Raw genomic sequence first — 14,541 nt, forward strand, 5'->3', positions numbered from 1 at the left:
ACAATGCCTTATATATAGTAAGTGAATAATAACTATTTGTTGACTGGTAAGACCCTATTCTGTTAAATCTTGTTTAACTATTCTCTATGTTAGTTTCAGATAACTTTTAAGTTTCAAAAAGGATGTATATAACACACAATAATCAATTGTATTTCTATGTGCTAGCAATGAACTGGAAACCAAAATTAAAAACACAGATCCAGAGGGCCTGGGTGGTACAGTCGGTTAAAGTCTGACTCTTGTTCTCAGCTGAGGCACTGATCTCAGGGTCATGATATTGGGCCCTACCTCAAGCTCTGTGCTCAGCTCAGAGTCTTCTAGAGTTTCTCTCTCCTTCCCTCCTTATTTCTTAAAAAAATAAAAACATTGATCTACCTACAATTGCTCAAAAAAATTATACTTAGGTAGGTATAATCCTAACAAAATTATACTTTTTATATATACTATATGCTGAAAATTATAAAATACTATAGCAGGTGAATAGTTGGCAATGTATTATACCTTTTTCCAGAGAGCAACTCTTTAACCACAAACGTTGCTACAAATGGAATTTTACATAAAAAATCATTAACCCTCAATAATATTACAGAATAAATATATTCTATGGCAAAATTAAAATAATCTTAATCTATTAGATACACATTTAACTAATTTTGCTAACTATTTATTAACTATCGATTAAAAGTAAATTATTAAGTAATAAAAATGTAGGTGACAATCCTCTAATTAATGTTATTAATTTCTATAGATTTCTTCCAGACTTGTATTTATGCAAGAAATTTCTTTACAATAACAAAAATCTCTTATTTCATCAAAGCAAAATATCTGTTGTTATTGACTTGAAATCAGTCTTGTAGCTATGAAAATTGCCCTTACAGATGGGGTTAGAGGTGATCTGTTTAGAAGCTGAGGGGTTTTGTTTTTGGTAATTTTCATGTTAAATCTTGCTGTAAAGTAATCAGGAGCTAGATTTTTAAAAAATAATGCAGTTTGAAATCTTATCCAAATATCACCCCCCCCCCCGCCACCACCACCATATCAAGAGAAATTAGGACTAAATGTGACTGAAATGTATCATGATATAGAATTAGTTTTTCATAATAGGAAAGGGAAACACTTCAATTTTAATTAAAGCATTCACATTTTAAATAGTTTTGTTCAAACTCCATGCACAACATTATGTCTCTAATTTGGTTGCTACCCATGGCACTTCAAAAGTAAGTGTAATTGCTGACAACTAGGAAATATTAAAACTAGATTTGTTCTGTTTTAACTATGTCCATTGTCATCTTTTACTAATCTAACAGGAAAGCACTAAAAGGGCTTCAGCCTGTGCAATGAAGAGGCAATAGTGTTCAATCAGACAAGTCCCATATTGAGTATCAGATACCAAAGACCCATGACTGAAATCACTGTGTCTAGACTCTCTGGCACCTGACTTCACTTATTTACCAGTGACCAGAGGCCAACCCCCACAGCTCTCTGTATTCACATACACCTCTACTGCCCCCATCCCCCTACCCAAACATCTTTGAATGATTATGGCAGAACTTTGCATGCCTCAGGAATCTCTTCTGACTGGCTACTCCCTAACTCTGCTGTTTGAAGTGATGCTCTGGTTTCTGAACTTCAGCAGATAATGGCAGGCAGGAGCAAAGGGGGCTGTCAGAAAGGACGTTTACCAGCATTCAGCTAAAAAGAAGCATGTAGATCAAAGAGGGGCCAAATAGGACAACCGTGGTGGAAAACATGTGGATCACTATGATTCTTACATACTGTTCTGGGGTAAAATATTAAATAACACCATGACATCATTACCTAAACATGTACTTTGATTGGCCATTCTAATACCAATAAATATTTTTAAAAGCATCTGGATGGCATTTACACCTATTTAAACAAAACGTGCATCTTAGAGGTCTAAATAACAATGAACTGTTAATGTGTGCTTTTAACTATTATTACAATACAACTATTAACTCCTGGTTATCCCCAAGTTTGCTTACCTGTAACAATTCACCCACTGAGACCATTAAGATCAAATATAAAGTCAGACTTGCCCTGGACCCCAAATTTTGCAGAATGGTGATGGGGAAAACATTAGAATATAATGGATAATTAGAGGCACTAAAGTACAAAAGAAGAAAAGCAATATAATACTGGGAGAGATTATGAGGCATATTGAACATATAATCACCTACTCAGAGTTTTAAATAATTTATAGATATATCTTATAAAACACATATAAGAAAGGTAGTATTTAAACTGGACTATGAGTGGATCCAAAATAAAGTGAATCATTTGATATTTTACTAATATTTTACCTTGCTTTTGTATGGTGTTTTATGGTTTATAAAGCTCCTTTACATAAATACCTAATGTAATTAAAGAATATGACCATACTCCACATTTTTTGTCATTGAAATGAATATGGATAACTACTGAACCATAACTTTCAAAGTTATTTTATTGATTTGACAGTCTTTACTAAACAAAAATTAAGGTGCATAATTTCAAAGATAACCAAGTACTAAATTAACTCTAAGATCCCAAACATCAGATACAGCTTTATTTAGGAAGTAGGTTCATCAATTGCTGTCACAAAGAGTTTGGGTTATTTTTTAAGATCTTTTATTTTTATTTTTTTTAAAGGTTTATTTATTTATTTTAAAGAAAGACCAAGAGAGAACGAGAAAGCATAAGCAGGGAGAAAGGCAGAGAGAGGGAAAGAGGAAGAGGGAGAGTGGGAGAGGAAGAGAAGAGAGAGAGAGAAAGAGAAAGAGAGAGAGAGAGAGAATCCTCAAGTATATTCACTGCTGAGTCTGGTAGCCTGAGGTGGGGCTCAATCCTAGGACCCTGAGATCATGACCTGAGTTGAAACCAACAGTTGGACACTTAACCAAGCTACCCAGGAGTCCCAAGATTTCATTTTTAAGTTATCTCCACACCCATTGTGGGGCTTGAACTCACAACCCTGAGATCAAGAGTCACACACCTACTGATTGAGCCAGCTGGTGTCTCAACAAATAATTTGAAGCTTTACTACTTTTAAAAACATTAATTTGAGTAGGAAAGGAGTATCTTTTTAACTTGAGAAGGAAGCTTGGAAATTGCAATTTAATCCCAGATTTCCTTTCTGCAATTCTGTTATTTTATAATGAATTTGGCACTGGGTGGCAATCAAGTCATGTCAAGTTTTCCCTAAATATGTCAAAACTGAGCCCTAGCAAGTACAAGTTATAGGATGGATAGCACTTTAGGACCAAATATATTAAAAAATATCATTTGGTTTCTCAAAATATGGCCTCATACTAAAAAGCTTCAGGATGTTTATGATGTAATTTGATAACATCACCTCACTATTCCTATAAGGGTTTAATTTTTATAAAAAAATAAGAGAATGTTGACTACTGAGTTTTGGAAGATTTTATTCATAAAATGTAGTTCATAAATGTTCTGAAATCCCCCATTGCAGAAATGTTTGACGTTAGAAAATCATCAAGAAAACATGCACAAATATTGTTCTTGAAAAGGTATGGGAGAATTTTCTACATACAGTTTTCAACTGCAATAATAATGTAGTAGAAATGACCTAAACATTAGGCTCTTATTTCCACTTCCTTTTTTATTTTTTTAAAAAGATTTTATTTATTTATTTATTCATGAGAGACAGAGAGAGAGAGAGAGAGAGAGAGAGAGAGAGGCAGAGACACAGGCAGAGGGAGAAGCAGGCTCTCAGTAGGGAGCCCAATATAGGACTCGATCCCATGAGCCAAAGGCAGATGCTCAACCACTGAGCCACCCAGCTGTCCCTCCACTTCTTTATTTAAAATAAAGTTTTATGCCTCACATTTGGGATTATACATTTTAAAAGAGGACAACTCCAAATGGAAGATTCAACAAAATAAGTTTTCTGTCCCTTTTTATTTTACATTTATTTCTTTTTTTTATTTACTGTTATTTTCTTTAAAATCTAATCTGGATAAAAATAGTCAATCTAGACAAGAATATTATTCTTTTTTGGCTGCTTTCCAATTCATATCCTGTAGTCAATGAAGTTCTGACACTAAATGGGATTGGAAAAGGAACACCCTTTGAAACTGCAAAGCAGAAACCCTTGGAACATATGGAGTGAGACTGTAGTAAATCACCTGTAATCTCCCTTTGACATGGCTACTCTTTTATTGAAAACTTGTTTGACAAAGAGTTTGATTACACTTTGCATTGGCTAGAGTCTGACATGTGTTATCTCTATAAGAAGTCTTGCCTTGTTAGATAAGATATGCTATATATTCTTTGAAGAATGTCTATTTCCTATAAACATAATTAGTTTACCCTATTGATATAAAAGGATAAGAAATTACCCTTGAGAGTTTATCAGTTTTCCAATTGCATGTAGATAAAGTATAAAATTCTGGAATAGTAAACTTAATTTTAGAACCATCTCACTAATTTATCTTAATTATCTTCCAAGTAATATACATTCAGTAACATACTTTAGTGAGGAATTGTCTAGTCAGAGTCTTAAGAGGAATTACTTTAGTAAGTGTGACTTACTATTTATTGTTTTTTTAAAGTGGCATTTTTATTGTTTACATCTTGCAATTTTGCTTTATTTTAGAAAACCATTTTATTAAAAATAATATAATATTAAAAACCAGACCAACCAGGGTTCCAATCATCACATATTCAAGTTAATGGAGCTCAGTTTAATAAAAATTGATGGCACAATAGTGATTCTGTGACTGTAAATTCCCTAAGAGTAAAATGTATATATGTATAGAATCTCTACCCTTACAACATAATCCATGTAAAAAAAAATCACTAAACTCCTCCAAGACAAAGAGGTCTAACATATGAAATATATCAAGCAACTCAGTCATAACAAAATCTTTTTTAAGAATGGTACTATAAAGGTAAAAGAATTTTGATAAAGCATTTTCCCATCAGAGAATGCAAAGCATTTAAAATAATTGAGCATAAATAAGATGAAAAGTTAAAGTTAGGAACTATTTATTATATCACAAAGAAATATTTCATATATAGATCTCATTTATTAATCCTAAAAACCAACATGTCAATGGAAAAATTGGTAAAGTACATGAATAAATAATTTATAAGTGATGTGGATAATAAACATACAAATAAATGTTTGACCTCACCAATATGCATGGGAATACAAATAAAAAGAAATAAAGACACTCCATTTTTAGAGAAATGGTACTAGCCAGTGTTGTTAAAAATATTGTTAAAAGTGACATGCTTGGAAACAGCTCAAGTGTCCATCAACAGATGAATGGATAAAAAAGATATGGTGTGTAGATGTGTGTAATATATATATATGTGTGTGTGTGTATATTTATGTATACATCATATATAAATGATGGAGTATTAGTCAAAAAGAATGAAATCTTGCCATTTGCAATGACATGGATAGAGCTTGAGAGTATAAATGCTAGGTAAAATAATTCAGTCAAAAAAAGACAAATACCATATAATTTCACTCATATGTGGAATTTAAGAAACAAATGAGCAAAAGAAAAAAAAAGAGAGAAATAAGCCAATCAATAGACAATTATAGAGAACTGATAGTTACCAGAGGATGTGTGTGTGTGTGTATGTGCGTGTGTGTGTGTGGGGGGGGTGGGGAGTGGTGAAATAGATGATGGGGATTAAGGAGTGCACTTGTGATGAGCACTGGGTGATGTATGAAATGCTGAATTACTATTCTACATCTGATATAGCACTTTATATTAACTATACTGGAATTAAAATGAAATAAATGAAAAAAGTGAAATCCTAAATACAAACATACCTTCCTAGAAGGTAATATGTCAAATGCACAAATATTCATACCTTTTGACTTAGTAATTCTACTTTTAGGAATTTAAAGAATAATCAGAGATGTGGATAAACATTTACATACTATGATATTTATTCCACATTATTTCATTTGTTTATATATATTGCTTACACCTATTTTTATGTGATAAGCTGGAAAAATTACATATACAATTTAACAATGTTAAAATCATGATACATTTATGCAATAGAGTATTATACAACTATCAGAAATAATTTATTTTATTTATTTTTTAAAAGATTTATTTATCCATTCATGAGAGAGAGAAGAGAGGCAGAGACATGGGCAGAGAGAGAAGCAGGCTCCTCCCAGGGAGCCCATGTGGGACTTGATCCCCGCACCTGGGATCATGCCCTGAGTCAAAGGCAGATGCTCAACCACTGAGCCACCCAGGCATCCCTCAGAAACAGCTTTTGAAGGCTGTTCAATGACATGGGAGAATATATTATGACCTAAAGTAAATAAATATATAATAATATATAGCATACAATCTCAATATACTATTTTTTTAACTATCCAGAAGGAAATATACTAAAGTATTAAATGTTTATCTTTGGGTCTGGGATAACAGACAGTTATTTTCATTTTTATACTGTTCTGTACTTTCCAATTTTCTATCACAAATTCATATTACTTTTAAGGGGGAATTTTTAAAGGAAAAATGTATCTGGAAAATCAAGAGAACAAAGTGAAAAATAACCTAATTTTTTAATGCTTAAAAAAAACACTGAAACCACTTACCTGGGGTATACAGTCAGTGTATGCAAACATTGATTTAAAGCGGTCATCCATGCTTATGTGGTAAAGAACACACATTGCTATTTGTTTGTAGTTTTCATTACCTGGGCATAAGAAATCAAAGATATGATTAAATCATGGATACAATGAATTTTCTTGGTATAACCACTCAAATGAATACATTAAAAACTCCTGAATCAAATCGTTACAAACTCCTGATTTAGAAAATATTTTGAGTTCCCCATTTCAATCCTAATGTTTGGAATATACTGTCTGTGATATATCACTAATATCCAAGAGATAATATGTATTTTGCAAGGCATGTTTGTAAAAATAATTAACCACAAACCAATGAATTTATCATTTTTATTGCCTACCATAAAATAGATTGGGTTACTGGCCTCCCCACCCTTACTCTTCCATCAAAATATGTGATTAACACAGTTCTTAAGAGTAATAATATATGAAAAATAGTAAGCCAAAAAAGTGTATTTAATTCCTGTGAATCAGAAGCTGGAAAAGTAATCTAAATGATAAAAAAGTGCAATAGGTATTTGTAACATTAAAAAATACATGACTATAAAATGTTAAGGGCTATGAACTGAGCATAGTCTAAGGGCTGCCTCAGAACTGCAGAGGTCAGGTGATTCTTGCCATATACACCTTGAAACTGAGAGAAAAGAAGCAAATTATATATTATATACTGAAAAATAAAATGAGATTCTTATATATCATGCAATTCTTCTACTTGTTTTTAGGTAGGTCATATTTTAAGGAACTATTTATGAACTCCAAGTCAGAAATAGAATTAGAGAAGTGGTTTAGCTAAAAAGGTTTTTTAAAGATTTTATTTATTTATTCATGAGAGACAGAGAGAGGCAGAGATATAAGCAGAGGGAGAAGCAGGCTCCCCGCAGGAGCCCAATGTGGGACTCGATCCCAGGACCCCAGGATCACGACCTGAGCCAAAAGCAGATGCTCAACTGCTGAGGTGGCCCTAACAAAATAAAGTTTTATTCAAAAAACAGTATCCTGAGAAATCTTTGAAGATATCCAGAGTTTAAAAAAATCAAGCAGGTAAGTGAATTTAATTGATAAATAGTGTATAAAGATTTTAAATATGTTTTAACATGGAGGATACATTTTCTAACTTTATCTTTGTGTCTGTCCATCATACCATAAAATTACTAAAATACTTAAATGTTTTTTTAAAATCGTTTTGGGGATCCCTGGGTGGCTTGGCGGTTTGGCACCTGCCTTGGCCCAGGGCATGATCCTGGGGTCCTGTGATCGAGTCCTACATCGGGCTCCCTGCATGGAGCCTGCTTCTCCCTCTGCCTGTGTCTCTGCCTCTCTCTCTCTCTCTCTTTCTCTCTCTCTCTCTCTCATGAATAAGTAAATAAAATATTTTAAAAAAGATTTAAAAAATAAAAATATATAAAATTGTTTTGGATTCTGATTGAAGTTTTCATATATTAGGCATCTTTTTTTTAATTTTTTTTTTTATTTATTTATGATAGTCACACAGAGAGAGAGAGAGAGAGAGAGGCAGAGACACAGGCAGAGGGAGAAGCAGGCTCCATGCACCGGGAGCCCGACGTGGGATTCGATCCCGGGTCTCCAGGATCGCGCCCTGGGCCAAAGGCAGGCGCCAAACCCTGCGCCACCCAGGGATCCCTAGGCGTCTTTTTTTAATAAAGATTTTATTTGTTTGGGAGAGAGAGAGAGAGAAAGAGAGAGCATGCATGAGCTGCAGGGAGAGGGGAAGGGGTAGAGAGAGGGAGAAGCAGACTCCTTGCAGAGCAGAGAGCCCAACATGGTGCTGGATTCCAGCACCCCAGGGATCATAACCTGAGCCAAGGGCAGACTCTTAACCAACTGAGTCACCCAGGTGCCCCTAATAGGCATATCTTTAAGATGGTTAGAAATTCTTAGAGGACATGAACTTTGGTATTCTCTCAAGGCTTAGTAGGCTATATAGAAGTTTCCTAATAAATATCTGCTGACTGATTTTACTTTTAGTATTTAAACAGCATAATGACTTAACAATCCTGTATTGTAAATTTGAAAGTTATTAAGAGTAAATCTTAAAGATTCTTACCCCCCCCCCCCCACACGGAGTAACAATGGAAGGTGATGGATGTGTTAACTAATCTTATTGTGGTAATTATTTTGGAATGTATACATACATCAAATCCTTATATCCTAATGTTTTATGTTAATTAATCTCAGTAAAGCTGGGGGGAAAAAAAAGAGTAATGTTACATTAAAAAATCAGAGGCTGGGCAGCCCAGGTGGCTCAGCGGCTTAGCGCCACCTTCAGCCCAGGGTGTGACTCTGGAGACCCGGAATCGAGTCCCACGTCCAGCTCCTTGCATGGAGCCTGCTGCTCTCTCTGCCTGTGTCTCTGCCTCTCTCTCTCTCTCTCTGTGTCTCTCATGAATAAATAAATAAAATCTTAAAAAAAAATCAGAGGCTAAAACAGAATAAGCTAATGATGATGTATATATAATGATAATATAATTTATATAATGATAATATATGTATCACCTTATATACATACATATATATATGCACATATATATAGCTTCCAAAGGATATGCAATAGAATATGAAGTCTGGAGAAGAGTCTTAAAATTATAGTTCTAAAACCCAGATGAATAACATGAAAAAAACAGATCTCAGCTGTAACAATAACTTACATTACCTTTTAACACACCAAAACTAAATATCTAGTTTGACCAAGTAGAATGAATCATTCTGCAGCCAGTCCTGAGTCTGTACTTGGGTGCTTTCTCTTTCTCCTCCCTTTGTACTCATGGCCAAAGGTAAAAGCTCCTTGCAGTTCTCCATACCTTCCTAATTCTTCTCAATCTGTGATCCTCCATTAAAAAAAGAATCTCTCTGAACATCTCCCAAGTTTCCCATAATCATTTGTTTCCTCATAATCTTTACCTAAAATGATTATCATGCCCCACAGCATGTCAAAAACTAAAGGGCTGAGGAAACAGAAGTCATAGGCAAACCATGCTGTCCTGAGAGACTGTGGACAGATGATCTTTTTATAATCATAGTTCTTTGAGAAAAGAAGAAAGAAAAAGGGTTAAACAAACAGCGATATTGTTCCTATTGTATGGTAAGCATACATTTTCTTACATATTCTTCTAGCAACTGAAGAGATAGGTATTCTCTTCAATTTGGAGATGAGGCAATGATATTCATCAAGCAATGATATTCCTTCAAAAGGAAAAACTGCTGTGGATTTCAGATTCAAATCCGGGTGTGACTACATAGCCTGTTTGTGGACTTTCTATTAAGTCTTCCAAGAGGCAGCAGAAGAGTACAAAATCATTCCTTAGTGACACAGTACAGAAAGGAGATAACATTAGACGGGACTGGAAGTCCTGGGAAGTCCTGGGAAGATCTGGGAGTCTTGGGAAAGGGAGGAAGGTGGCAGAAGAGGGGAAGAAAGAAGACAAAATGCAGAACAATCAGTTATTTATTGGCGGACCTGTGCCCAGATACAGTAAGTTCTAAAGGATGAAAGAAGTTCTTGACAGGGACAAATTGCATTATCCCCCCAGCAGTTTTGGGAACTATATTTTTAGCAATTCTGAAACTCACTTTCACTAAATTGGACAAGAACTGTTAGCAAGCAGTGTTTGATTTTATGAGAAAAACAATGTGCTTTAGAAGCTTAAAAGATGAGTGGAGTGGTTATTAGGTAGTATAACATTGTAGTTAAGAGCTCAGGGTCAGTTAAGAGGCAGACTGCTGGGGTTCAATTTGTGATTCTTTCACTTGCTATACAGCCTGTGAGTGTTATTTAAACTCTGTGCTTCAGTTTCTTTCTTTGTATGCGTACACTTCAGTTTCTTAATCAATGAAATTGATAGAACAACTGTACCTAACTCAAAGAGTTGTTATGTAGGATTAGTTAAGAGAATCCTGGTAAAGCAATTAATACTGAATCTTACTGACACAATAATAAACCTATTCAGTAAATATCATTCCTTACTATAATTATGTGAATAAGAATGTTTTTTGATTTGACCAACAGGACACTACTATCATGTGCCCCTACTACATATAGTGGGTTTTTCCAGTCTCAAAATTAGATCACAGTTAGAGGAAAAGCAGTTTTGAAAAGCAGCTGAGATTTCTCTAAGATAAGCTAGACAGGGTTCAGGTACATTCTGAGCCTGTGGCTGAGCCACTTGTCCTACTCAGTCACTTTCTAAAAAGCTCTACTATTTCCTAAATATAGGCTTAGGAGAGTTACCCTATACTACAAGACTCCGTCAGTGACCCATATCTCATAAGAACCCTTCACCATTCTCTCATTCTTACAGGGTTATTATAAATTCCTTAACAAAAATAAAACTTGAGAAAATAAAATAACCAAAGTATAGATTCAGTACATGTTCCCGCTCCACCACTACCACAAATGCACTGTGAATCTCTTGTCTGTCTTCCATGTTTCTGTATCTGTAATGGAACTTAATTTCACTCTTAAAATAGGAAATTTTAGAGGTGATCGGCTACCAAGAAGGTGAAAGGATACAGAGAGAAGTCTGAGGACACTGAAGACAAATCTCACAGTCAGGTACATTACTTATTTAAGTAGCATGTCCCATATTTCCCCCACACCCCTGCCCCCTTGCTTGGGCTAACTAAGAACAACTGAACAAAAGAAACTGGAATATGACTGACATTACACCAGAGATCTTTTTTTGTTTGTTTGTTTGTTTGTTTTTTTGGTCTTGAGGAATGTGTGAAGGGAAAGGATGACAGATCTAAGGAACTACAATATTGTACTCAGAGGTCAACATTAACACAAGTTGCTGATACGTCTTCTGGATTTTGTCCGGTTAAAGATTCCCTAGAATCCAATCAATTGATTTACAAATACCTATAGAATTGATTTTCTTCCCTTTTTTTTTTTTGCATTTATTGAGGGAATTTAAAAAGACAGAAAATGATATTTGCCCTTTTGTTCAGAAAAAAGATGTATTCTATAAATGATCTTGTTACCCACATAGAATCTTTATGATTCTAATTCATATCTTATTGTTACAAATCACATATTTCCCTTCTACTTTAAAGAACTGCAATATATAAATGAAGATTATAGTATATATCATCGGTATCTTATTCATTAAATTATTAATAATTATATAAATGATTAGTTGCTTCATGAAAATACAGTATATAACAACTTTATGGCATCTAGCAGATATCTGAGAGCTATAACAAAAGGACAAAGTATTTTAGGACAAAAGTGCCTACTTAGAGTGGGAAGATGTCTGGAAACCTAAATTCATCTCTTTAAACACAGCTGCACACAAAAAGTAATGGCTTTCTGGCAGTCAACATTTATTATTACTTAAAGGCTAATTTGCAGATCACATAGCAATAAACAGCCATTAAGAGAGATTAAATGGTCCAAGTAAAATTAAGAGCTTATCCTTCATTATAAACTAATCATCTTCTTCATTCATTGGAAGAAAGGATATCTGAGTTCTTAAAAAATAAACTTCAAAAAAAGTCTTGTATATCCCAAATGAATTTGAGGCTTGGGGGTATGATTTTCCCATAAGAATTCATGACTAAGAACCATAAACTGCAGCTAACCAGCTATGATTCCTCTACATCCTACAAATGGCAGGCATTTCAAAACGGCTCCTTTAAGACTTATAGACATCAATTATTCCCAAGTAAAAACAGGCTGCCAATAGTCTGTATGCTGGCATAGCACCAAAGGCCCTGTGACTTTTGAGCAGCATAGTGAAAAGACTGAATATTTTGAGAACTAGGTCCTTAATGACTGGAGGTGGATTAGTCAAATCTGTTCAAGTAATAAGGCCAGGGTGGAAAAAAATGGCCTAGTCATTATGATTCCTTTGGTATTTACGGTAATAAACATGAATCATGATGAACTCACTGGCTATTAAATGCAGGGGTCATAAGTACTTCGATAGGATTTCCACAGGAATTCACCGTTAATTAGCTGGATCATTATTTGAAAGTGTTACTGAATTATCTTAGCAGTTGTGCAGCCATTCCCCCCAAATTGGTCATTCCCAGCTGAGGGCAGTTAATGCCTTAACAAACTGGTCATTAACTCCAGTAACTGATTTTGTGGGAATTATTGCACTTATAAAGTACATTCAAGTTTTTTTTTTTCCCCCTCTTTTTTAAAAAAAAAAATTGCAGCTGTAGTTCAGCTGGAGCAGCTGAAGGAGAAAAAAGAAACAGTTCTCTGGACTGCTCTCATGATCGATTTTCTGCCAATTAAAGGGCAAACGTATGCTGATGGGTTTTGAATTTTAAAATGTCTTCAGTTTTTCATCTCTGAAGTGATTAGTAAAAACACCAGTTAGTTACTAATTTTGTAAGACGCTTGGGATTTTCCGTTCACAGTTCAGTCAAGCAGAAATATGAGTTTGAACACCAGAACTCAAAGCCAAATTTCCGCTTCTGCAGTAGACCCAGCCCAACACTTTGTAAAAACAGAGTGAGAACACAAGTTATGGGCAACATTATTAGCCAGATTCTCGTTCTCTTCTGCACTCCATGTCTTCATTCAAAGTAAAAAACTCTCTTTGAAGTCACAAAGGCCCCATGAAAAGATAAGATATATGCCCAGTATGATGAGAGCCTTAGTTTAAATGAATTTGGAGAGATCAATTTTTAAGATTGCAACTATGCTGGATAGTCTCCTGTATTAGAATAGATTTGTTCATAGTCAAATGTAGGAAAGATTTGAGATGAACAGACAAAAACCAAGAGTTTTTAATCATGAGCTGAAGGGTGAAAATTACAGAACTTATAGGTTACAATGATCAGTATGAAAACAAGTGTAACAACAATTTTGTGATACAGTGTTTCATGGATGATTTATGTGTCCAGTTACTTTAAAAACTATAAAAAACTGAAATTGCAAATTATACCATTAAGCTCAATAGTTCACTTTTATTAGGAGGTATTCAGTAAGTACTCTAAAATCCAACACCTATTATGCATTTTCATCCATTTTCAGTATGTATAACTGTACATTTAGCCATGTAATTTATTTTTCAATTATTACCTTGTCTGTAGTAGTCTTTTATTACATCCAGGGCATACAACAACTTATTTACAATACACCCTGCAAAATGTGCACATTTATGGTACAAATGATAGGGACCGAAATAAAGCCCTTAATAATGACTGCTTTCTAGCCTACAGGTCCACACCACTGACTTAATGTGCTTTGGTCAGTTTTTACCACGTAGAAATGGAGACACCCCAGGCAATATTCACACACAGAGTATTGGAACCAGCTGGTGATAGAAGAATCCTAAGAAAAAAGGCTTCTTGATTTAATTGGGAAAACAGGAGGAAGCATAAATTTTACTGCCATTAATAACTTCAAGCAATCTTGATATGACTCTACCTCACCCTGACGGCTAAACATGTGCTTTTTGTTAAATCGTTTGCCACATCTGACCCCTATTGTTTGCTCACTTGATCAGGTAAGAAAACGTAGGTTTATTTATAGGATAAATGAGGCCTATTAAAATTGAGAAACAGTGCAGTAGTCTATGAGGAGCTGCTTACTGAAACAGATGTGTGAAATTCCATAACAGTTTTGTAATAAACAGGCCAAATGAAAAATTTTTTTAAAAGTCTACTTTAAGTTTCTTAAATCATCATAAAGACAACCTAACCTAGCTTTTTAAAAATGGAAAACACCTCCTAATATGAGAAAATTTTATGTTGACAATTTCCAAACAGTTTTTAATAAACAAGTCAAAAAGGCATTTACTAAATACTATACCCTTTACAAAATAAAGAAATTTTATTTCTTATTTTAGGATGCTTTTGATAAAATAAAAATTAAGATATTAATTATAATGAAAAATAACAGGTAGGAATTTAAAAGGTGTTCAGAATTT

The 14,541-nt window shown here is 34.3% G+C and overlaps 1 protein-coding gene across 2 annotated transcripts in view; it reads right to left on the reverse strand.

Annotated features, from left to right (window-relative positions):
* Positions 1-14,541, reverse strand: part of KIFAP3 (kinesin associated protein 3) — a 146,386-nt gene that overhangs the window by 62,951 nt on the left and 68,894 nt on the right. For both annotated transcript variants that reach the window (XM_026003320.2, XM_026003319.2), the window contains exon 11: positions 6,605-6,705. In XM_026003320.2, the coding sequence (XP_025859105.1) occupies positions 6,605-6,705 (101 nt within the window). The remainder of the gene's footprint in view (positions 1-6,604; positions 6,706-14,541) is intronic.

Source organism: Vulpes vulpes, chromosome 13 (assembly GCF_048418805.1).
Source record: "Vulpes vulpes isolate BD-2025 chromosome 13, VulVul3, whole genome shotgun sequence".
Taxonomy (NCBI): Eukaryota; Metazoa; Chordata; class Mammalia; order Carnivora; family Canidae; genus Vulpes; species Vulpes vulpes.